The 27,110-nt window shown below is 38.2% G+C and overlaps 1 protein-coding gene across 4 annotated transcripts in view; it reads right to left on the bottom strand.

Moving 5' to 3' along the window:
• Positions 1–27,110, bottom strand: part of USP32 (ubiquitin specific peptidase 32) — a 75,060-nt gene that overhangs the window by 25,518 nt on the left and 22,432 nt on the right. For all 4 annotated transcript variants that reach the window (XR_013958095.1, XM_080630300.1, XM_080630301.1 and 1 more), the window contains 10 exons: positions 21,888–21,993; positions 21,186–21,304; positions 17,254–17,413; positions 7,833–7,964; positions 6,287–6,394; positions 5,410–5,525; positions 4,964–5,026; positions 2,993–3,076; positions 539–600; positions 318–420 (listed from right to left, as the gene is read on the bottom strand). Coding sequence is in view for 3 of the 4 variants with exons in the window: in XM_080630300.1 (XP_080486426.1) it covers positions 318–420; positions 539–600; positions 2,993–3,076; positions 4,964–5,026; positions 5,410–5,525; positions 6,287–6,394; positions 7,833–7,964; positions 17,254–17,413; positions 21,186–21,304; positions 21,888–21,993 (1,053 nt within the window). In the remaining variant the exon portion in view is untranslated. The remainder of the gene's footprint in view (positions 1–317; positions 421–538; positions 601–2,992; positions 3,077–4,963; positions 5,027–5,409; positions 5,526–6,286; positions 6,395–7,832; positions 7,965–17,253; positions 17,414–21,185; positions 21,305–21,887; positions 21,994–27,110) is intronic.

Below are 27,110 nucleotides of genomic sequence, written 5' to 3'. Positions count from 1 at the left end.
TTTATTATCAAATGGATCCAAAGACTTAAGGGAAGTACTATTGCGAGAGTATGTTTTTATTCAAACAATATTTTGACATGCAGGAATCATGAAGTGAAGCACAGAAAGGGATGACAGGTTAATGAAATTACACTGAAAATCTCACCACGCAGCAGTGATTCAGCAAAACAATTCTTTGCCACTAAGAGACTGAAGACGCTTAATTTCAAGCATTATTGGTTAAGCTGTCATTTGCTCCACGCTGTTTTTTCCATCCACACGTTCACAGGTTTAGAGAAATCACTTATTCAGTACACTATTATTATTATTATACTTACGTATTTGACATATTCTTTCCACTGGTGCCACCATGGCATTGCAATAAGAAACCAGTTGTGCCCTGGTTGAAGGCCATACCGGCTTTCTCTTTCTAACCAGCCCCTGCACATAAAGAATGAACAACATGAAGCACCAGCTGGAACAGGGAAAATGCAATCCTTCTGAAAAGTACTAAAAGGTGATTCTGAAACCCATTAAAAATTCTGAGCAAAACATGTACCTAATAATCTGCCCTTCCTCCTCTGGAGTGGCAGGTCGTAGCCCCAAAACTATATGACACACCTGGAAGAAGAAAGTAATTGTTATTAAGAACCAAACCAGTATGAAACAAGCATTGGGCAAATGAAAGAAAAGAACAGCTTTAATGAGACTTTTCTGAAAATTCTTTTGAATCATGTAGCAAGACTACATAAAATTGAACTTATCACTAAAAAAAGCGGCATTGTGAGCTATGAGATTCACAACCTGTTCCCACTGTTAAGATGAAGATACCAAGAATGACAAATGCCCCACGACAAACTACGGTGAACAGAAAATGAATTTTCAGGGCTGAAGCGCATGCTACAAAAGATCACAGGAACTGACACAGAGCAGAAATACAAAAAGTTAAGGTGTCTGTATGTACTGGGGAGAGGGAATGAGGAACAGGAGGAATGCAAGTGGTTGGAAGAAGATAAGCGAAAGGCTAAAAAAAAGGCAAAATGGAAAGTGGGATTTTATCCCGAGGACAAGAGAGCAGCCCTGGATGGCTAATATTTTACTCCTTTCTTCCTAGGAAAACCATCCCAGCCTTGCTGCAGTGAGTACATCTCTGCTGGGCTCTCCCAGCAGCTCCCTGCCATAGGGCATGCGGCTGGGAGCGCTGAGCAGAGAGGAGCAGGCTCTGCAGGAGCCTTTGTTTCCCATTGCAGGAGGAGGGTCAGCTGTCTCGTCTGCGAGACAGTTCTCAAATTGGTTGCTACTCATAACATGATTTATAGTCTTTTCCTTATGTCTCTTTGGAGGGTATCAATTTGCGTCTCAGCTGGAGATCTCTAATGACTGGTGAGATATCTTATTTAAATTTATACTACAGTGTGAGAGACCATTTCACATTCTGAATACAACAAAGGCCATTCGCTGCTGGGAAGCAACAGATTTTCCAGCACACACAACACAGCTGGTTCCAGTGTTTCTTTTTAAACTCATGGAGCACTGTGCCAGTATCAGATTCTTCCTCTAAACTAACCCTGCTGCAAACAAACCAATTTGTTGACAAGCTTTCCAGAGCGCTCCACTCAGACTACTCAGCTTTTCTGTCTGCAGATGAGACACACAAGCTCATGACAGCTCAAACAGACGCCCAGACAAATCAATGGCAGACTCTGTCCCCTGTGTGAGTGTGTTATGGAGCCTGCAGCATGAGATGGGGGTGCCTCATAGGATAAAGTTTATCAAAAGATGCTACACTTAATATATTTCTTTTAATGATGATTATCATGAAGTGTTCATTATTTCTATTTCAGTCTTGCTCGGATATTTGTTAGTTCATGAATATTAACTTATGATAGGATATTTAATGCTAGACAGTCCAAAAATAAAGACAGCCCTTTTTGAGAAGGTTGCAATGTAAGCAAAACCTGATGCAATCAGAGACAGAAAGAATCTGCAAAACTAATTTTATTCTTTTCAGCTGTGGTGTAGTTGATGGCCTCAGAATACTCTCCCTCAGTTGCCCTGAAGTTCTTGGAAAAGTATAGTTCAAAATACAGTACATAAAGTAGTCTGGGGCCATAACCAGGAGAATGAGTTGTGTGCAACCACACTTGGTGTAAAAGCCACACAGCTTCTCTCTGATGAACTATGTTTCTGCTGCAATCTGATCCTGTAACCATTTAAGCTTCACTGGTAAGATGAGAACAGAGACCACTGGTTCTCCCCAGTCTTCCTGGGAAGAGGTGAGATTGTCATATGGGCTGGAGGTGAATGCAAAACTGGGGCAAATCTTCAAGGCTCCATTCAGATTATTATTACTTAAAACTCAAAGTATCAACCTCTCACAGCAAATGGGTAAAGGAACAAACCGCAGGGAACAAAAATACTCTTAGGGGGTTATTTTCTGCACAAAGTGAGCCAGCGCTAAAGCATGGATAAATTATGAAAATCCAAATCAAGCTCAATTAAAACCAAACTCAGTACACACTTAATCTTCAGCTTCTGCAACACAATACTGATATGATATCACAGCTTTCAAGGACTGCTTCATTAAGAAAGCAATGAAAGGTTTCTTAGAAGGCCTTAACAGAAAACGTACAGGGAAAGTGGTTGCAAAGAGTCAGCAATACCTTTTCTCATGTCTTGTGTCACTTTCTCAGCAAAGATTTGCAAGAAGTGGTCAAGAACAGCCTTTTTCTAATGGAAAATGTAACTGCCGATATACTGGAAATGTCATTGCATAAACAGTAGCCTATGTTCACTTTAACAAATAAGGCATCTCCATACACTAAAAAGAATAATAATCAAATAGAGAATCATTCTGTCAAGGTAATGCACAATTGCAAACCCACATAACTTACTGCAAGAGACAAAACTGTAAGCAGGGTGACACAAATGCTGCCGCTGCACTTCGTGGCCACGCAAAAAGCTCATTAATTATTTGCCATAATTTTTGAGTTTAAATTGACTCTAAACATACCTGAAAAAGCAGATTTAGAAATTCATTGGCAAGCGCACTCTTCACACTCCATATCTGGTAGTCCTCCAGAGTGAGGTGTCCAAGCTTAGATAAAGGGAGAAGAAGGAAATGGGAAGGAAAAACCATCAAACCATTACCCTATTTCTATTACACTGCTCATTAAATGTGTCATACATACAAGGCACGACAAAGCCAGTGAGTTGATAAAAATTAGCATCTACCACTCTGCTAATAAAATTTGATGCAATCAAAGAACAAAAGTGCAGTTTTAGCATAACGTAGGCAACCTGTAACAGACAGAACCAAAAAGCTTTGAGAGTACAGAGGATGAACTAAGCCCAGCATGTAACCTTTGCTCCTCCTCTCCACTGTTCAGAGTTAGTATTCATGCTCAACTGCAGTAGTCATATTTTCTCAAACCATGAAACCAGCAGCAGCAGTATGTGACTGGTTTTGTGTCCTATTAAATGATTGCCCTAAAAAGATTGAGACAAGCTAGGACTTTGATTGTCCAAACAAGCTCTGCACATACAGTACTTGCATCCATTCAGAACCCCACCATTCTCCTCTGTGGCTTGGGAAAAACTATTTTGGATTATTGTATCCTTATGACCTTACCTTACAACACGAGTCCTAGTAATTCTTAACCACTTGCAAAGTCACAGTAGCGTAACACTGACCAATGTCAGTGGAACTTCTGATTTTCATTAGTTCAGTGATAGGATAAATCTGAATTTCTTATATTGTACTATCATTCAGAGCCATTTTTACAGCAGTGGCAGTTACTCTGCCTCTTCTTACAGACCATTTCCTCCAGAGTTCATATAGGTCAAAGCTAACATATGAAAAGAGGTTAAATAATTTATGTAATTACTGCACCATCAGCTCTTTCAGCACTACATCCATGATGCAGCTATTAAAGACAAACTGAAGACTTAGGGAGTTTAACTCTTTGTTGAAACAAGACTGCAATACACTTGCTAATAAAGTACCCCTCTGAAAAAAGCAAACACTAAAACCTTCAAAGGATGAAAGAAAGAGCTCAGTGAAGCTGCAATTTCTACTGCTTTGGTAATATAAGAAGGAAAACACTTGCCTACCGCTTTGTTGGAGTACAAGCAGGCAAGACGAATATTAAAACAAGTAATTAAATATTTCTAGGCATTCTTTATGGTTTTTATTGAATTATTTATAGCTTCCAGACACTCTCCCTAATTAGTGAAGCGAAAGATGAAATAATGGAAACAACTTCCTCTCTATTGTTTGCAGATGATAGTGCCCATCTCGAAAAAGCAAGAACATAATTAAAGATTTACACACAGCCAACTATAAAGCACAATATAAACTACTCAAGCTTTTTGCTGTGTGTCATGACAGTCATGATAGATGCCTCCACAGTTTCATGAATACTTAGTTCTGAAACAATACCACTGGCACATAGTTCACTGGTTGTATACAATATTATTGCAAGCAGAGTAGTTTGATAATGATAATGCGTAACTTATTATTGAATTAATACAACTCTGTTCTAGCACAGGAGGATAATGTGTCTTCCACAGCATAAAATATAAGATATGCTAATGCACTGCCTTCCTTTTTTCACAAGATCATTTATAACATGAAACCAAAGAAGAGCTTCTCCAGAACAAAAGTCAAGCCTCAGATTTAAAACTGGGGTTAATTTTTCACAGCAAAGCCTTGCAAACAGAATGGGTACGCTTCGAATTGATTTCATTGGTTAGGTATTTTTGGTTGAGTTTCATATATAAAAGATGGTTCATAAAATTCAAACATGTTCTTTCTCTCACAAAACAATGTGGAAAATTTAATGGAAAAGTGACATTTCTTGAGAGTGTCTTTTATTGACACGTCTCTGCTTTAAAGAAAGCGTAAGATTTTACTTTCTTTCCTGTAAATAAACTGAAGAAGCTAGGGTATAAAAATGACAAGGAAAGAACTGGAAATTCCTACCTTTGTGTTATCATGCATATTCAAAATATCTTCCACAATTTCAGACAAATCCATGTTCAATTCCTTAACAAACAAAAGCATTACAAAAGAGAGTCAAATTCCCACAGCAATCCCTGGAGCTGCATGTGTTCAGAACAAAAATACAACTAAGAAATGTTGATGATTCCTCTATGTAATCCGCAACTGAGCACTTCTAGACAGCTGTACTTTTGTACCTAAGGCTTCTTTATATGAAGCAATGTACATTATAGTCCCACCATTCTGCTTTGGTCAAAGTTACGCAAGGTAAGTTACACCCAGTTACCAATACTCCTCCGCTAAGGTAGGTAGTTCAAGGAAGCCTGTGTTTCACTGAAGCCACGTTCAAACAACATTCCCATTCCTACTTTTGAGGGATGATTTTAAGAAAGAGAAGCAACTGAATAAAACCCCCAAATAGAACTTACAGGTATTTTATCAGTACGGTTATCCTTCCAGACCTCTAAAAGTGCAACCACCATTTCTTTAAGTTCAGTGCGAGACAACACACCATCTCGGTCAACGTCAAAAACCTTGAAGCAAACTGAGAGAAAAGAAAATTACTTTTCTACGTTAGAACTACTCAACAACTATTATTTTCCGTGCCTCCCTTGCAGAATGTAAGTCTGCAGAGTCACAAGAACCTGATTTAGTGCTGACAGTTTTGACGAGGCAGGATGCATGTGTGGTAGTGAGGATACAGAGCAGCTGTGTTTAATAAACTGAAATCTAGATTCTTGCAGTTCTGTGCTGTGTTTTTTGATGTGACATAGAAGGGAACATATGTGCATCCAGAAATTTCCAGGGAAGGATGGCCTTTAAGCTGCAGCAAGAGGGCTTTGGAAAAGTATGGAACAAAGGTATTTCAAAACAAAAGAACCTTGCAGGGAGACAGCTCAAAACTGGACAGTCAATAAGCCAGAACATGCTATTTACCACAAAATCAAATAGGAGAACCGGTTTATATCTAATGAAGAGGTGTTTGCATTTCCTTTACTGAGATTCACATTTCTGCATCATAATGCAGAACACTGAAAAATAACTTGTGAATTTTAATCTCTTCCCCCCAAACAGGTTGATAATTTATACGAAGCTATGGGTAAACAATAAAAGATACAGAATCAGGTTTAATCATCCTTTATAAAATGAAGCCCTAATAATTAGAATTCCTTTCATTTTTTAACTTCTGCAGCCTGCCTCACACTTCTCCAATGGAAAAATTCTAAACACGTGGAAACAACTGAACTTCACTGCTCAAACTGAAAAGCTTCTCTAAAATAAGCAGTTAACACTTCACATACTTACACTTCTGTCTTTCTGCCAAGGGTCCCCTGCAACACGCTGAGAGCCCACAGGAAATTTCTTTAAAATCTATGTGATTGTCTCGGTTTTCATCAAAAGCATTAAATAAACCTGCAGACCACAAAAGCATCTCCTGTTACAGCATGTGGCTGGCAGAGCTGACAGTGATACTTAGCATTTACATGGAGGGTTAATGGTTAACATTTGCAAGGAGAAATACAAACACTTATGATTACAACTCTACGCATAAAAAAGGTAATTAAGCCCTACTAAGACCATTTTAAAGGTGAATCAGATCACTCTTGTATCAAGAATTCTGAACTGTAGCCTTATTCTCACACCTTCCTTCTAATGACTGATTTATAGAGCATCCACCTACACCAGCATGGGCAGGACAAGCAAGGAACAAGATGGCAAAGGTACTCAGATGCAAGATGCTTTCACTTTTCACAGTGCCTGACAGAAACAAAACTCACTGACTAATGTTGCAGATTTTGCCATGAGTGAGTTAGGAGTTTGAGTTACCAGCCTTCAAATGATTTGAGAGTTCTATTCATTCAGCACATAGAACTTTTTTTTGTCCAATAACCATTTTTTTCTCTTTGTGCAAATGACTCAGTTGCATTATCCACAAAAGACATATTAAATGACCAGAAACCATTTGAGTTTCCCCATAGCAGCTGCTCAAATTTATATCACTAAGTAGATAAAACACACTTCCGAGCAAAAGGATGTGGGGAAATATCCCTATTGAATTGAACATAAATTTTGGTGTTTTAACAGCTTGCATCCACTGCAGATGGATTTCCCATTTTCTACTTAGTGTTGCCACTTGTCAGTAAAGCTGACCGTTTGGTAGTAAAAAATTGTCACTTTAGGACTGCAGACAAGTACTAGCACATAAGTAGAATGCTACTTAATGTCCTTATATTGTGCAGTGAATGGCAATTAGACAGTTGCAACCTCCACTTATTACCAGAGTGGCTTCAACTTGAAAGAACAGCTTGGTTATTAATGGCTAAGTTGCAACACACAAATCTCCTGACCAACTCTTCTGAACAAAATCTTCCTTCACTTCCAGTGTTCAGGTAGACTGTTTCATTGACTGCATGATACAACTTCTGACCTGCAAGCTGAATTCTCATTTAACAGATGAAACTCACATTTATCAGTTTAAGAATGGTCTTCTACTTTATCTCATTCAGGGACAAGAGTATATCTTGTCATTAAGGAGCACAGTGAAAAATTTTAAGCACTCACAGGGCAAATTGTAGATAAAGTCTGACATATTTCTTGACAAATAAGAAGAACGTAACACACATCGCTTCCTTTGTCATTCCAGATTTCCCAACAAATAGAGATTTCTCAGGTGTCTTTTCTCCTCTTCAAACATTCAGAATTCAGTGGAACAAATCTCTCTAATTTAAGCTTAAAATACATTTTTAAATCAGTCCACTTTTAAAGCTATAAAATGTACATGTCAGTGGACCATCAGGTACTGAACACCTCAGCAACATCAGTTCCTCACAGGTTTGATCGAATTCCATACCTTCACTCAGAGATGGATGAATAGGAGGGGAAACTAAGGGGGCAAACGTTTCTAAATCAAAACGTCCAGTTCTTGATTGAGCTTTTAGCAGCCAGTATCGTTTTTCGAGATCGATGATGTCAGATTCTTCCACTGTATAAGCAATAAAAATAAAAGCAATTGTTGGTAATATCTAGACCATGTTAGAATTCAGCATCAAATAAAAATGCAGCATTATTTTGTCACAACAAGAAATAATGTTCATTTTTTTAATGCCCAACTCCTCCTGCTTGCAAACATTAAAAATACGAGCAATAGAGAAATAAAGATCCAATTTTACCTTCTTTATCTACAGAATCATGTCACCATCTAGAAGCTCCCATCAATAACACACAAGTGTTTAGAGATATAGAAATGAACTTTTCCCACTGCTAAAGGCTACAGCAGTCTCTTCATTTTCACTTATTTCTTCTTGGTGAATTGCACCGGCAGATTATATATGCAGTACCTTATTTTCCATGGTATCTAGTATTTAAATCCTCTAAAAGGATGCAAAGCAGCATATAAAGAAAATCACAGACTTTAAAATACATAATATAAAAAGATTAGTAAAAGGCTGCTCTTGAAAAATTCCTGTTTGCAATTTTTCATCTTCTGAGACAGTAACAATGCTAAATTTTAAAGTGACTTTTAACCACTGCATCTCATCATTAACTTTTTCTAAATATAAACCACACTTGTTTCACTTTATTTTTACACTACAGATGCACTCGGGAACCTAGTCAATATATTGGGGAGTGAAATACAAACCTAGAAGATGCTTTAAATGGAGGAACTTACAAGCTAATTTACAGAAGGGAGGACAAAAAGCCAAACTCCCAAACTAACAATGAGTAAAGCAAGGTGCTAAAAAAAGGAGAATAAAAACAGGCAGAGGAAGAAGTTGTGTTTTCTTTCAAAACCTTCTATACGAATTTTGGTCTCTATGTTTTACCCTTGGAAATAAAAAATAGAGATAGATAAACATATACTTTCTGCTCCACAACAATTTTAACCTTTTTACATATGCAAGTGTGTCACAACACTGCTTTAGGTCACTACAAATTAATTGGTTCTCAAATAGAAATGTAATGACAAAGCTGTCTATATTAAGAACCACTACGTGTGATCCCATTCCCAGATGGTTCTGAGCCTTTAAATCCACGCCAGCTTTCTAATAGGTTTAACTTGAGCTATTTGGCCTGGTTTAGTCAACAGAAACAATAATAATCCTGTAAGGCTTAAGAACAGAAGAGAACCCAAAGAAGTTATATGCCAAATTGAAACTTTATTGATTTCTTTTCCTATTTCTGTCATAAGTAGTAGTAACTTGCTCAGAATAGTAACTCAGGTAACCTATACTAAGCATGAATTAGCAGTAACTACCCAGCAGGCACATCATATAACGCATCAAAACTTACACAGTATCTTGCTCTCAGCAGCAGAAAGTTTGGAAAAATTTTCACAAAAGTCATGTCTGAATGAATCTTTCCATGCTGCTGGAAGAGTGCACGGGATTTACATCTTCCTGTAACGTATTTCTGGACAGGCTAACCAGAAAAGTAAGATCAGTAAAAACATGTCCTCCTTTTCCTTTGTACAGTCAGTACAATCACTAGACAGGCCATACAGTAGCATAGAGAACATCCACACCAAAGCTGCAGTTGCAAGGTCACATTAAACTAACCCAACTTCAGGCTGAAAAGAAAAAGTTTACCTTCCCCCTTAACCCCAGGTATGGGTGCAGCATCCTCACTTGCATCATTATCAGCTATTGTGCGTGTATACAGTAAGTGGGATAAGAGAACTGATCCAAAAATAAAACTAAACTGATTTTTCCCTTCTCTTCTCTCTCTCCTTCCTATATGGATCAATTCCTTTATCTGGCTTACCATCTCCTGGCTCTTGGTTGTGTTGTAATCATAAAGTCATTTGGGTGTGAAGAGACCTCAAAGATCATCTGGTTCCAACCCCCTGCAGTGAACAGGGACATCTTCAATCAGATCAAGTTTCTCAAACTTTGTCCAACCTGATCTTGAACATGTCCAGGGATGGGGCATCTACTGCCTCTCTGGGCAACCTGGTCCAGTGTTATACCACCCTCATCATCTAGTCTCAATCTACCTTCTTTTAGTTAAAACTATTACCCCTCATCCTATCACTACAGGCCCTACTGAGGTCTACCAAATCCATAAGGGAGCAGTAATCTAGAAACACAAAGGAATGTTATTCTACTAGAAATCAAGGAAGAGAAATGGAGCGGTTATTTCTTTGAAGATCAGCACACAGAAATATCATAGGTGCTTTGGACTGGCACAGATGTAAGCAGCTTCAAAATCCTAAGCTGAGCAGTCAGGTGATGTGGAACTGCACTGCATCTGGTATGTTCCAAGACATAGAAGGATGTCATGATGTAACAACATACCTGCCCCATAATGGTCAACAGATGGGAGCAAATCTACCAAATAAAATGCACTTTCCCTCAATCTTGCTGCCTCTGCAGGTACCAGGGTGCTACAGCACTGATAAGAAAGAGCTCACAAGACATGACATTAGGACTAGAGCACCAGTATTCTGCAGGAAATCCAAGAAAGAGTATATTTGTGGAGTTCCAAGAACAGAAATAAACAAAAAGTAGAATAACAAAGGCATAAGCCACTTTATGAGACAGAACCATAAGCACACGAAGAGAATCACTGTACTATTGTGCTACCTAAACAACTGCACATAAAGGGCAAGTTTGTACTGGCATTTAGAGGAATTGCACACACACATCATTGCTCTCATTAGCAAACACAAAAGCATTATGCTAACTCTCTTGAGCATATGCATGTAAATCAGTTTCCTTTTAATCTACCTTTGTGACTGGCAAGAATAACAAATGTGCTAGTTTGCACTCCATTTGTGAAATAATGCAACACTAAGAATATCCAGAACAACAGAAGTTCACATTGTCTTTACTGAAGAGTAAATCTGCAGAAACCAGCTTTAATGGCAGGTGCATTATTTCTTTTTAGTAATTAGGAACTGCAAGCCAGGGTCTCTGGCCAAATAAAACATTCTCCAGATCTATAGGAGAAGCTATTTGTGCTCCAGTTTTTAAATTGTACTTCACAGATGGTTTTTACAGTGCAAACTTTACTGGTTTATTATTTTAATCTCAGACAAGAAAGGTTATCAGAAAGCATCTTATCTGCAGTTCTGGCCAGCAGCGGTTGAAATAACATGGTCATTTAAAAGACAAAATACCGGTGAGTACTGGCAAAAATGCTACACTGATGTTATAGCCAAAGCAGGTCCAGGCTATTGATTTCCTGCATAAAAGCTGAACATTTTAGAAAGTGAAACTGAGAAAGTGGTAAATAATGTTGTTTGTACTGATAAGACTTACACAAGTAAGGTTGAATACAAGTAAAAATGTGACAAAAGAATACTTTTCACTCATAGTAACAACTAACTGAATGGCAGCTCATTGCAATAGTTTCACTTACATAAAATACAGAAGGATTTATTGGATTACAGCACACATGAAAGAGTAATTCTGCAGCTGAAAAGCCAGCTCTTACAGAATTTGATTTCTCCAGAGTGATTTTTGGCACATAATCTTGTAAATCAGTCTTGGGATATGTTGTGCACCATCTATTCCTCCATAAAAGTAAACTAAAAGAAATCTCTTGCAATTTATGATGTATGCATATAATCATATTTGGTAGTGAAGTTTAAATGAAGCCTGATACAAGCAGACTGCACTTATTATCCAAACATACTGATGTGTATGAAAAAAATGGTGTGTTCTAAAGAGCTTTCATAAAAAGGATTTTACCTTTTCAAAGTACAGGTTTTTTCTCCTGATTTCTGCTCAAATCCCATCAGAAGGGTGAACTGGGCTCCCATTCAGCAGTCCGCATCTTAAATAACCTCTGATTATATTTAGAAGTGTACCTCATACATCTATACAACGTAGTCCAAACCATCAGAACAGCCTGGCTTTCTAGGCAAGTAAGCACTCATTTTTGTCAGTTAGAAACATGATCTGATTATTTCAGGTCACGCAGAGGTATTACACATCTGTGAAGCTTCACCATATACTACCACATTACTACCATGTGCTATTTTATATATCACTCATCCCTTGCCCATTAAAATTATGAAAGCCTTTCAGAGCTGATCATGAATAATCATGAATAGTGTTTCTTAGCTCAATTCTCTAAAATGAGACGTATAATTCAAAGAACGATAATGTCAAGCGCACCACAAGCTTTCTATTGTAAGGGAAGGACAAGTAAACACTCTCAGTAAAAAGAGGCATCTGAGAAACTGTAAATATACTAAGAATGTGTTAATTTAAACCCAACTGCCACATTGAGATGGACAGTCAGGTCGCACAACAGTGATAAACACTGGAAAAAGCATCCTTCATTTCAATGCCATTCCGAAGGAATGTATGCCCTTCTTAAACACTACAGAGGTAGCAAGCCACAAATAATCTTCCATCAGGAAAAAACTAAAAGCCTGTTTTCATTTCAAGCACTATTTATGATAATTCTTCGTACAACCAGAACTACGGATTTCAATATATGAAAACTTTAATTTTTACCCACCTATTGGCACAATCCTCTCTGGTTCACAGCAGCAGAAGCATACCATATTCCCAGCATTTTACCTGAAACTGGGTTTGCTTTACTGTTTACCATGATATCCTAAACACAAAACCCAGTCCCTGGTCGTGGAGAGCACTCTTCATCACGCAGCAACAGAGCCAGAGCCCCCAAATGACTGAACACCAAACTCTTTCTGACTGACTACACCTGTTTATTGCTTTCAGATTAACACATGGAAGGCTCCAGGACCTGGGCACAGAGAGCTGCTTTGCAAGACACAAAATAGCCTGAGAACTAAGAGGATAACTAAGTGACAAGATGCAGATTAAGTGAGACTGAGGCTTTTTCTTATTGGCCTCATCTGCTATAATACTTTCATCTTTTCCTTTTTCATTTGAAATATGGACACACATTAGAGAAGGGAATATTATAACTTCAGCCAAAATCCTTGTCAGACACACATTCCACGCATTCATCTAGCAGAATATGGATTATCAGTGCCTTAATACAGGAACACATACAGAACAGGTATTAAACATGCTCTTAAAGGCACCTTTCACAAATCAGAAACCTTCAGAATTTTCTTCTAGTGGCCTTCCACATATCAGGAAGAGATGGTGTTTCAACAGTGGGTACCACAACTGAAGTGGGCTACCTACAGAGCATGTATTTTACATCCAGCCTTTTAATGTGAGCAAAGTTAAGTGATCACTTCACTTTCCTTTTCCTCTATAGACTCACATCTCCATCTTATCATAAAGCTCTACAGGTTTATAAACCCATCGCTGACAGAAGAGGTTACTTCTACCACATTCAGTTTCAACTTCATGGTGTTTCAAAACCTCACTCTTTCACTTCACCCATGCTGCTTGGTTAGCCAGGGTTTTTCTTATTTATTATGCTAAATTAGCAATAACTGCATGTTCTAAAATACAATTATTATACTGATTACACACCGTCTTAACTGCATCTCAGAATGTAAGAGCTGTCAGAAAAAACAGGAGCATTTTGATGAATACTTCTGATGACAGAAGAGAGTGCCTTCAATTCAAAGCAGAATTAGGGTGCTATTTAGTGAGAACTCAGTGACACAAGAAGAACCGGGTAACAAAGAAGTACAAATTACAGTCTTCCAGTTTGAAACCAGTAACCCCTCTGATAAATAGAAGTATTCTCCCCCTGAAAAAGGACTGAAAACCTAAGTATATAAGCCTGTCACATGTCACTGAGACACACCAAAATGAAACAGTCATCAAAAAAGGCAACCACCACCTATGCTGCACCAGAAGAAATCTCTCCAGCCAAGTGAAGGCAAACAATGAGGACTCACCTAGAGGATGACAGCTATGTGCCATCTGAGTCCAAGATGGAACAGGGAATGGAGCACCCGGTCTGAAATAGACTCAAACTGTGCTCATTTTACTTTGACAAAAAGGTCAAGAAGAAACATAGCAGTCACTTGCATTTATAGTGAACAGTAAAAAGGAAAAAGAACAGAGACTGTCTGAAACCAAGGACATTACTGATGGAAAACGAAGATAAACTGCCCACAAATACATGTAGAAGATGTACTGGCATCATTTTCCCCTACTGGATAAAAAACCCCAACAAAACAAATAAGCCTCAGTTATTTCATGGAAGAAATGATACAGTGACCCCCAGGGTCTGCACTGGGGGCGGGGCGGAGGAGATCTTTCCACTTCTCATGTTCCTCTACATCACTCTGACAGACCAAGCCACAGAAAGCTGTGCTTTGCAGGTACGATGGAGTCTGTTCCATTCTGATACCTACAGGAATAAACCAGTCAGAGTAGGCAGAAAAATGACACCCGCCAGTGGCCGAGGATTGTTGTATTACTGAATTACTGCATTTGGACCTAGAGCACTGGAGATGTTTAACTTGTAATTATTTAGGATGCGTAATGATCTGGGAGAATATTCCCCTACAGACACTTTTTGTATTAGGAGCAGTCCCTGAAAAGATTTACCTTTGATTTGCATGCTCCACCACAGTGCTATTCAGGATGGGGTTTAATAACAGTAATAAGAAAATCCAAATTCTTGCTAGTTGGTCAGTATTCAATGGTAGGCAACACCCATATCCCTGAAACGGTTTTTTAGGAATAAAGGTCTAGGAGAAACTTAAACTATTTTGGTAGTTTTCAAATTAAGTGATTTATATTTATGATATAAGTGAAATGGAACAAAATTTGATTAAAAGCAGCAAGTGTGTGCAACTTCCTGTAACTTTAAAATTTCATTTCTAATTATGTGTTGAGGAACATAATTAAAGTCATATGCATACCAAAATAAATGTTATTTACAAGCAAAACATTAGAATTCCTTTGTTTCCCTGGTAGCTTGGCTCATTAAGCAAATTTAAATGGAGTCACTGGTGCTTTGCAATAAAATGTTTGCTGTCTGTTTCTAAATCAATGTTAATAACTTCCAGTGTTTTTATCGCTGTGATTTTTTATGTCTCTGACATGTTAGTCAAGACGCCGAATGGGAAGCGTGCCCCAGTGAGAGGAGGCAGGGCTTGGCAGGAGGGGCGGAAGCCAGAGCCAGCAGAGGGCGCGCTGCAATCCAGCTGCAATCCCAGTTGGAGCCCAGCAGCCAGGTGAGACGTTCCCAATGGCACTGCGGAGTTTCACAAATTGCTTTTCTTTTTACAGGAGAAGAAACTGCACAAGCTTTGCTCTCTCACTGTACTCTGATAAGTGTTTGCCTAGATCCACTAAACATTATTGCGGGTACTTTGTTTAACAAAAGGCAACCATTATCCTAGGAAAAGTATTACAAACAACCTTCACTTAGAGAAAAGGAAGTGTCATAACAGCTTTTCCTATTTTACACATTAAGATGTGTACACATGTTAACAGAACTTCTCTACTAAACTTTTTACTATAGACTGACCCACTTAGACCACAATTCCTCCCAAGTGCTCAAGCATTGATACTTCCCTTACTTTTGCATTTGTTGTGCAGATTCCTATACTGCCTGAAATCACAAGGGAAATCATCCAATACATTTTAAAGAAATGTATTTGTTCACACCTGGGGAGGGCTGCTCAGTTCACCTGCAGGTTAGTTCAACGGTTCACCTTCCTATTACCTTAAATTCCTGTCAGTTTTCCGTATCTACCATCTGAAAGATCCCAGGCTTCAGACATCCTAACACAGACAACCACTTTCTGTTGTACTTATTACAACACTTCACTGGAAATCAGAAAAACAGTAACATTTCATTTTATCTAGAAGTCCAAACCAAACTGTCATTTGGTCTTTCCAAGTCTGGTTAAGTATACTGAGCCTGTGGCCAGTATGCAGTTTGAAACACGTTTTACCCATTCAAAAACACATGGAAGCTACATAGTTTTCTGGAACACAATGAAAAGCTTGTCCCCAGATCTGACATGCACTTGAAGATCTAATAATCACCTCAAACTGTCTCAAATATTTTATCTTTTTAATCCTAACAATGCAAAACTTAATTTTTTCACTCAGTTCTACCATCATTATACTCAGCCAACAGCTTATAAAAGCTGTCAGTAAAGAAATAGAGACCACCACCAACTACTAGAAGACACTGGATTTCTCAGTAATCTGACACAATATAAAGCAACAGAAGTTAAATAAAAACTTCAGAAGAAGTTTTGATTTCAAAGCATGGAAAAATCAAAGCAAGCTCTCAGGTAACATTCAGAGGCATGGGGTAAATCTTTCTTTGAACACTTAGGGCAACAGGCACTTGACAAGGATGGAGGCACAGCACATCTCCATTTGATACAGCTTGAGAGATTTTTTCCCAGGGCTTCGTTCGCTACCTTGTCTATTAGACCTCAGAGTCTTCTGTAACCTCAGTGCCTACCGCAGTCCCATGTAATGCAAATAAATTACCTGTCTATAAACTTCTAACTTTATTATGCATTTTCATTTCAGATGGTCAGAACAGAATTTTAATGCTCACATTTGAAACCAAGAGAAAAACCTGTACGTTGCTTTATTCAAGCAACCCATCCATTTAAGAGATTAAATGCCACACTGACACCAACAAAGAAAATCTATGAGAGCACAACCAGAATGCTCAAATCCCTGAGATCTCAACAGCGAACGCTCTTCTCCGAGGGATACCAAAGTCCCTTAGATGCCCTACTGTAACGTATGCTTACATTACACTTGCACATCAAGTATAATTTATCAGCCTTCTGGTTTTACACTTAATTTAAAAAACAGCTGCTCCTTTTATATCAATATAGACATAAGGAAGCACTTGCTCTTTGGAGATTATTCCTAAATGCAAATGCTGAGGACGTTTTTCTTTAGAGAATTCAGTTCCCTGACTGTATCACATGACAGGAATATTACTTATTTTACTGCAGAACACAAATTAAGAGGTAAAACTTGGTTTTGAAACAAGCATTATTTTCAGAGCTGCCTCCACAGTTTTATGATTCACAACATCTGAGAGACCCAGTATTAATGTCAAGTCACTTTAGATAAATGTCTTTGTCAAAAGAGAAGATATTTCTGCCCCCTTTTTTTTCCCTCCTATGAGAAGTATTGTAATCTCAGTATTGTTCTCTCTTACAAACAATGACCCGCAGTGTCCTTGTCCATGATGTTTTACAGGTTACAGCACAAAAAGCAGAGTACAAATTAACATGGAGAAGAAATTTCTCTCACTGAACATGTATCTCATCAGCGTAGTGAGATTTCCTGAACAGCTACACAAGGCAAAGGTTTCTGTCTCTGGAAAGCTTTGAAAACCACACATACTACCACCAAGCTTCATTTACTTACAGTGTGTGACTCCAGCCAGGGTTTGATAGAAGGTAGGGGTGTCGCTGTCATCCGTGAGTGTCACATACACACCTCCAGACAGCAGCCAGCGGGAAAACATGAAAGCATCTTTGTTGTGCAGTAGCCAAACCCTGAACTTCTCATAGTTTACCTTTTCACCCTGTAAGAAAAGTAAGAAAACAGGAGCTGTTTTTTCTCTGCTTTCTCAGTCCCCGTAAACAGGAATTGGGACGATCTCCTATGAAAATAAGTACTACAATAATTTTTTTCTTTGGAGCCATGCCTGGTTTTCCATTTCATTCTGAAATCCAGCACTGGGAAGGAAATTAAGACTCCTCAGCACTGTCCGTATTTCAACCACATACTCAATGTGGTCTTCAGAAAGTCATTTACTCTAAACCTCAGGTTAAAAGGATTAGGAGAAAAACAGTTACTGACAACTCAAAGTAACAGAGGTTATTTTTATGAATTTGAATTTATTGTGATAGATAAAAGCTCATCTGTGCCAAGTAACAGGTGCTATAAAATCGCAAACATTCTGTTCTATCTGCATGAGTATACAAACACTTAGCACATAAAAAACTGATTTTTGAATAACTAACACTATGATTAACCACAGCAGTTGCATTTCAATTTTTTGCCTCTATTGACCAAAACCCACTTTGAAGCATACATGCAAACATGACATTCACAGTATCTCCTGAGTCTCTCCTGCTGAATGTCTCATGGAACTGCCTGTTCAGGAATACATAAAAACTGGAGACTCGCAGAGTTTAACTGCTGGAGAAGCTGTTTAAACCATTTAGTTGAGTGGTTTCCAAGCTGTGGCCATGAAGCCATAGGGATCAACACACTAATTTCTACAAGATCCACAAAACTAACTAAACTAAAAGCAAACCTATTATCAGTAGGCAAACTCATTATGTGGAGATCCTCATCTCCATAGAAATAAAGAGGGGTCTGCCAAGTGAAAGAGGTTTCAAGTCACTGATTATTTAAACTTCCCTAATATCACAGATCATTAAACTTCACTGAATTACACCTCTACAGAATTCAGTAATTTGCATTTGGCCACAGACTATCTACAACTGCCAACCATAGAAAATGGAAAATCCACTACTTCCTTTGCCAGGTTGGCTAATCAAATGGCTAATCACCATCATTGCTAAAGTATTTGCTTCATATCCTAATTGTAGTGGATTAATTCAGGTTCCAGGTACTCATTCTTTTTATTCCTCTTCTTCCTAGACTAAAGAGTGTTACATTTTTCACCAACAAATACATGCAGAAATACCCCAATCCTTAAATCTACTATCATAGACTTCCACATGGTTCTAATTCAAGGAAGTCAAGATGCTACATTGCTATTCCATCACCAGTTTAATCTGTATGTACCCACACCAGTAACTGACGGCATGGCCCTAACCTTCCTCTTACCAACACAATTTCTGATCCTTCATCCCCTCTCTTATGTGACTGCAATCACAGTAGTGCAGTCAGGTGGCAAAACAGATCTAGCTGAGAAATAACCTAGAGGACTAGAAGCTACAGGAAAAGGGCTTACTTCTCAACCAGAGCAGTTTCCCAATCCAGTTTACCAAGGCATCACATAAGCCAGCGCAGGAGAATGAATGACAGACAGGAAAAGAAAGGGTAACTCGACACTGTGGACTTTGCAGGATTTAACCCTTGCTAAGCAAAAAAAAAACACCTCTACTGGGAAGTTAGTAGAGAAAAACCAAAAAAGGCAGGTTTTTGTTTGAAATTCCTCTAACAGTTTGGATTTGAGAGAAAATCATTCTCTTCCTACCTGTCCCACTCCACTTGCCCTCTACTTTTTGCATTGCCTTCTGTAAACACAACAAGAGCTGTGTCACATTTCAAACTCTGCACTGTTCCAGCTGATCACAGGAAGGACAAGGAAGGAGAGGGACAGGAAAATTTTGGACTGAGGGCAGAAAGCATTTGAAACAAGTAATGTTTACAGCTGAGCCATGATGGAACTAGAGCAATACAAGTATCACTGAATTTACTTCCTGTATTTCAGAAACAAGAGCGAGGAAAAACTCAGATATATTTTAAAGCTGGTATTTCTAGATGAGTACATGCAATAATTCTGAAGAACAGAAGTACCTACAAATCTCATCCTTGAAAGCATAAACTCATCCACCATATGGCAGGCAGGAAGGCCCACATCAGGAACATTAAACCTTCTCACTCTCCAGCAATGACCTAGTATGATTAACAGGCCAGTAAATCCTGCTGAGTGACTTATTATACTGTTTTCATTTTAAGAGACAAATCAAGATACAGCATTTTCTTGAACAGGAGAACTGTACGAAGTCAGACTGATGTCTCTTTTCCTGCAAATCTTCATTAAGTATTTCTGGATTTCTTGGTGTCGTGGTTTAAGTCCAGGTCATAAATCAGAACGACATAGTCTATTCCCCCCCCATCCTTTCTTCCCCCCGCTCTCGAAGGGATGGGAAGGAGTACTGAAAGAACGTAACTCCCACGGGTTGAGATCAGAACAGTCCAGTAACTAAGGTATAACACAAACCACTACTGCTACCACCAATAATAATAATGATAAGGGAAATAACAACGGAAGAGAATACAATACCACCCACCGATACCAAGCCCAACCGAGCAGCGAATTAGCCCTTCCAGGTAACTCTCAGTTTACCTCCTGGGCATGACGTGCTGTGGTATGGAATACCTCTTTGGTTAGTTTGGGGCAGGTGTCCTGTCCCTGCTTCCTCCTGGCTTTCCCTCCTCCCTGGCAGAGCATGAGACTCAGAAAGTCCTTGGTCAGACTAAACATTTGAGCAGTAACTAAAAACATTGGTGTTATCAGCACTGTTCCCAGGCCAAAAGTCAAAAACACAGCACTGCACCAGCTACTAAGAAGGAGAAAAAATGACTGCTGCTGCTGAACCCAGGACACTTGGACAGCATGCAATTAACTGTTAGGGTATAATTCATCACACAATATTGATAGGAAATTATAAATAGGAATACTGAAGTGGGCCAGCTCCAGAAACTGGACTGCAGTGTACATATGATCTATGATTCCAGCCAAGAATGCCTACAAAGCCAACATGATACCACCGACAGATTAAATGATCTGCCTCAGCCAATGCCCATAACCAAGGTTATCTTCAATACACTACAGTAAAATTTAGTGTAATTAAGTAATCTGATATCCACAAATAAAGCTTCTAGTCAACCAATGGAATGTATAACAACAACTAGGTTTTGCTGCTCTATAGTCTTCCAACAAGAAATGAAGCGACGAAAGCACAAACCTCTGACAATTCAACAGGATCACTAGTGCCAATGAAGTATCTGTGAATATTTAAAAGTAACAATAGTCTGTTTTAGAGGATTTCAGCAAGTCTCATAAAGATTGCATCTCTCAACCAACCCAAAGCATAAATAAATGTTGTAGCTCCTGGCAGGCACAGAAAGACAAAACTAATACTATAAAACTATTCTTTTTAAGCAACCAGTGCTGACGGGCATTTTTAAATCCAGGATGCAGATTTTCTTCTCCCTCTCAGATCTGTGTTCTAGATTCCTTCCCCACTTGCAATAAAATGGCCACACCAATGAATAAATTCCCACTAGTGATATTAGTATTCAAATTTACTTGATAATGTGATTACCCTTGGGAAACGACATCTTTCAAACTAGCACAGTAAGTAAAGCAGCATGGAGAATGCCTACATTTACATACTAAGCTGCTATTCACATCAATACAAATCACATGTAATATCACAACATAAAAAACTATGAGCTTTTATCCAATTTAGACCAGGTCAATTTGTTTCCATACATGCACAAACATGTCTATGCCAGAGGAAAACAAACTACCCGATCTAGTTTTCACATTTGTGTAACTGCAATAGGCTAAAACCTGTACGAAATACCTCAGAGAAACATTTCTTGAGTGACTCTGGGACTTTCCCATCCACCACATGCAGCATCTTCTCCATCTCTTCACGGACAACATAACTCCCAGATTCATTAGAAAAGAGGCTGAAAATGTCTGAGGAAGCAGAGATTTGTTTAAGCAACAGTTTTCAAATACCAAATTTACAGCTGGCTGACAAGGCTGGAGCTGGCTTTCCAGCAACTAAAGGACTAAAAACCGGTTGATTCAACTTCAATGTAGCTCAACAAGGTTTAGGTCAAGAAGTATCTCCTTTTTCTTTTATCACTGTCTGCTAATCAAAAGGAAAATAAATACTATCACATCAGATTAACAAGGAAGACAAAACAACAGAAGTCAGTAGGCAGATGCCTTCCTTTGTTTTGAAAAACATCAATGCCGTCCTCCTTCCTCTGCCCACATGCAGTTATCAACAGTCTTTCTGTAGGATCCTAACATTTATATTCATGATGACTTATCAAATATTTCATTTTGGTGAGTATAGAAAACAAAAATGCAGCAAATTTCAAAACATACGGCTAAAAATGTCTAAAAATACTGCATTTCTTGGCAAATATATGCCCTGGTTACATATAAAAATAGGGACTCAGTATATCACAATTTATGTTTGCTTTACATAGTGCATTTTACACTCACTATCCATTGTCCTGTTGTTACTGTTGTAAAAGACATTACTTACATTTTGCTTTCTCTTCCTCCCTGCCTCTTGTAAGTAAAACTAATCCGACTATCAAGTTATTGAAGTGCAGCCCTTTGGATATTCCTCCAAATGAACAGTAGATAACCTAGAAGAGTAGAACACAGAAGTTAACCAAGAAGTTAACATGGAGATCAGAGATGTCAGAACTAAAAGCAACAACTTATACTGAGACTCCATCATATATGGTTTTTAGGCTCATCATCTTACATTCAGCTAAGCACACTTCCAATATTAATTTTGTTACACTTGTGCAGCTCTTCCAGTACCTATGAAATAGCTTTTCCAGGGTCTTTTTTTTTTTTAGGGAAATGCAGGTACTTTTCATGAACAGCAATATAAAAAACATAGCTAGAATGCTCCAATGAAGAGAGCTTCTTGCTTGCTCATTGGTGCTATTTCCCCAGACTTCTTTATCAAGGTAGTAAAGATGAAGTCTCCTGCAGACTAGGCTTCGATAGTCTCAACACCATCCAGAAGTTGTTGGAGCATCAAGTGTTTCATTGACCCAAACACAGGAAATGCACTTCCAGTGAGCCATCAAAAACTACAGCTTTGAAAAGACGTGGCACACACAAAAAACCTCACAACTTTTCATCAACTATACCATAACTATCTCACCATGCAACTGCTGGCAGCATGGCCATTCCAGCTTAGCACCTGCCTCTAACAATAGGATTTAAATCTTTCTTCCAATACAATCAAGACTTCGAATGAGAAGTTACTCAAAGATCTACAGTGTGGATGCAGTCAGTGGAAGGGCTGAAGCATTTACCTTTCACATGGAAAGTCTGGACACTGCAGCTTGCCTTAATAGCATCTTAACAGTGATTCAACACTGATATACGAGATAGGAAGTTAACAGCTAGTGCTTTTAGTGAACAAGAATTACCAACTTGCTTACTGCAATATATTACTTCACCTTGCCTCTAAGACTACAGAGCACAAGTGAAAAGATGTATGCCGTACTGCACTTAAAACATGGACTCCTGCAATCCCAAATCTATTCCTACAAGCACCAGCACTTTATCAGTACGACACAAGCAAAATCTGCATTAGGTGTTAGAATTTAAATCAGACAGAACTTATCAATTATTCTTACATAGAAGAATTATTTCAGGGTCTATGTCTTATAATTTGATTTTCTTACAAGTATCACACTGAGCATCTAACCATAAAAAGAAAGTACTAGGCCTGGCTGATGGGGAACGATTACTGTGAAAGACCAGAACAAAGTGATTTATCACTGATCATGGTCTGTATAGCAGAGTTGTTTGCTGAACTTGTTTCTTAAATATAACTTCTTCAGAAGGAAAGATAAAGAGATCAACTTCTATTAGGAAAAGTATTGTGCACATTTAAATAGCGTTTTCTTTGCTGGCATCTGAATTATATTCTAAACACGCAATATTAAAACCAGGATGTGTAGACACTTATGTATTGCTTTTTCACTTTTCTCCAGTAAAGCCTTGAGTACGTTCTTTATACAAGAATTTAGCCAAATAGCAATAGCAGACTTCAGAGGTCAGCAGAGCTTCACAATTATGGTGGACAGATCCACTGTTTTGTGTGTTACCATTCATTAGCAGAGTGAATCATTAGTAAACCTAGGATGAAACCCACAGACCTTAACTGCAGCACCTGTGTCCCTTCCCCCTGCCTTTTGCTGGGTTTTAAACATCTGAACTCCAACCACACACAATTCTAAAGAGCTAAAGCAACATTTTTAACTTTTCTGTACTTCCCAAGCTCTGTTTGGGTTTTTCCCCCCTCTGAAACTACAAATGACATTCATTATGCAAGCATCTTTTTTGCAAGCCTTCCAAAGAAGCCATGACACCTTAGGGCCCACAGACAAAAATCCACCAACCTACAGAATTAAAATCCTCTTTTCCTTCCAATAACAGCATAGTGCTGCAGTCAGAAACCTCAAGCAGAAGGCAAAGGTGGAGGAAGAGCGCTGAATACCAGCCATGTGCATGCGTCGATGCTCTCATTATCTCAGGTGTGGTTTCCGGCTCAAGTAACAACTAAGCCAGGACTGGGAGTGACTAAACAAAACAGCCATGGACTTGTCAAGGGCACTGGATAGGTCTGGTTAAGCCACACAGCGGCAAAAAGAAGGGGAAATACCTAACAGCAGCTAGCTACATTCGATTTACTACTGCAACTGCCCTTTATGCTCTGTGTATAACGTGGTGTGGAAAATGTACTGCTGTTGCCTTTCCAGCAGTAGGAAGCAGACCAGCAGATTTCATTTGCTGGATGTGCTCTTGACAACCTCCAAAGAGATAACTGGGCAACAAGGTAGTAAAAACTGCTAGGATTTTGTCTACTTCTCTATCACAGTTATTACCAGACGTAATGCTGAAGCAGACAATTCCCTTAAGACACTCTATATAGTTCTGTGCATTACCTTCAGCAAATCCTCTCCTTGTTCACCCATCAAGCTACCCTTTTTCATTGCTATCCTCTTATTAAAAGATGTCTGAAGGCAAGTACATGCAAATGAGGCCAATAATACCAAAGGACCCAATTCAACAGAAAACATAAGGCAGAACCTGCAGCTTCATTCCACTATAAGACATAGCGCTACTCAAATACATTAACTTCCCATAGGGTGCTGAGATCATCCTCTTCTATTACTCAAGTGTAATCCATTTACAAATGCTTGCAGGGCTAAATTATTAAAACTAAATTTGTGCTCTATTTGGGCACAATGATTGTATATGCTTCATGGACAATGTCATGGCAGAAATTTCAATTCCACACTTTCTACATCTAATCATTCTGATTTCACAAGATGCCTTCGAGGCTCCACTGTGTGTGTAAGCAATTTACCTTTATATGTACATTGGAATCATTACCTTTTTAAAAATACGCAGTTAGCTCTGCTGAACGCTACAGTTTAAGTCCCAAAATAGCTATTTTTGATTTTAAAAACCACAAAGAGCACAAAAAAGAAGAATTCTTCTGTTTCAGATTAACAGCACTTCCAAAACAAAAAAACACATGTATGAACAAACAGATGAGCAATCACTGGTTTTCTTTCACAAATTTTAGTAAAACATGATCTTCATATTTTATTCTCCATCACTCAAAGGTAACTTTCCTTTTAGACTAAGCACAGCTATGTTATAAATGACCTCAAATAAAGCTATCTCCTATCTTCATCCAACTGAAAGCATATTTCTAATTCATACCAATATCTGAGCCTCTTCCACTGATTTCTGTTGAGCTTTGTATCTCAGTTCTGACTTCAGCTGAATGCCAAATATTACATTTCACAGAATCACAGAACAGTTAGGGTTGGAAAGGACCTTAAGATCATCTAGTTCCAACCCCCAACAGGGGCAACACTATGGAAGAGTTTTTTAAACATGCACAAGTGCAGGAAGGTAACTGTTTTTTATAGGTATTTATACGCACACACACAGTATTTATATCCATGGAGCATCTAGATATTATTTCAACATAACACATTGACTGTTCATGATATAAACATGGAAAAGGAATTCTACAGATAATGCCCAATATATTAGTATTATACATAATTACACCCATGGCAGTGGCACTACTTTAAGTTTAGCTGCTTAATCATTCTTTGGGATGAGTTTATAAACACTGGCTAGTTACCTAACAATACATAACAGAGATTAGATCACATTTCTAAGGAAGGAGCTCCACAATTGTTCACATTCATGTGCTGTTTGGAAAACCTCTTCTAATAAGATGGACCCTGAAATTATGATGCTATGTTGGATTTCTCAAAATTCCTTAAGACTGTTGCAGCTTTACTTAAAATAGCCACACCCGGGCAGCATCACAGCAATTTACATTGCAGAATGTAAAGTTTAGTATAATTATATGGTACATAGGCATCATTTTTTACTAACTTAAGTCTGACAAGTTATGTTTCATGGATAACGTCTTTAAAAAATAAAGCAGAAAGGAGCCAGCAGACATTTGAAACCCACAGTCTCTATTTGTGACCAAGTTTACTTCACTCAGATCAGTAATTTCATCCTTAAGACTTGCATAATAGGGATAAAAAAAGTACAAGTTAACTAAAAATACAGTTCTTCACATTTTATATTATTTCAAACCAACCCTATACAATGTAGGATACACTTCTTGTTTAATCTTACGGTCTACTAAAAGTCAAAGCATTCAGACAACATCATCAGAAATTAATACTGAAGACATGCTTTAAGCTATAAGTAAATCATAGATTTTCTTTTAATTTCATGGTGCTAACACACATTGCATTTTTTCCTGTTAAGTGCTTGAATACCCACATCAAAAAAATCAAACTGTTCATTATACTACAAGATGCAAGTAATATCCTCTTTGTCAATACTTAGGGAAAACAGGAAAAAAAAAAAAGAACATAGGAAAGATTAAGCTTAGGATAAAAGTAACTACCACAGTGTTAAACCTTTTGCAATGCACACTTCACTACTCACATTATCTAAATAAAACTGGAAGCCTTGTATGCTGCCTGTGAGGTCAGTAACACTGAAGACACCAGAAATAGAAGCTGTGATTAGAAATGACATGAAGCAAGATACTATTCGAAAGGTCTGGCTAATCTTTTTTATTTCACCAAGAGTATTTTAATTTCTCTCTCAAAACAGGGCCAACTCTAAAAAAGAATATAGTTTTTTAAACATGCACATGTGCAGAAAGGTAACTTTTTTTATAGATATATATACACACACTGTATTTATATAGCATATAAAATATGCTGGATTTTGGCCATTCTTCAGTTCATTTATGCATTTATTATACATAAAATTTTTTTAAGAGCCTGTAAAGATTAATCTGCACTTTAGAAAGCAAAGTAAAAGCTAATGGAATCTCAGAGAAACCAACAGCAAGTGCATCTCCAAAGTAAATGACATCCTCTGTTATAATGGCTACATATAGTGTTAAAACTTCCCAACCTTTCATCTAGCCAAATCTACATCTGGATATTCACCTTTACTTTAAAGTCATCTCCAACCTATTAGTTGGGCTGCAATCAGACACTCAATCAAGCACATATCCCTGACAACCCACGATGCAATTCTGGAGCATTACTGTCAGACAGAGAATGTACATTGTGATATTGTATGAAAAATGGATAGAAATCAAATGATTTGCTGTATGAATACAGGCACCTTTGTGTACATCAGTAACTGTGTGTATGCCTCCCCAGAAAAC

The sequence above is a fragment of the Psittacula echo genome (genome assembly GCF_963264785.1).
Source record: "Psittacula echo genome assembly, chromosome: 15".
NCBI classification, from domain to species: domain Eukaryota; kingdom Metazoa; phylum Chordata; class Aves; order Psittaciformes; family Psittacidae; genus Psittacula; species Psittacula echo.
This window is presented reverse-complemented; position numbering and strand designations above follow the sequence as displayed.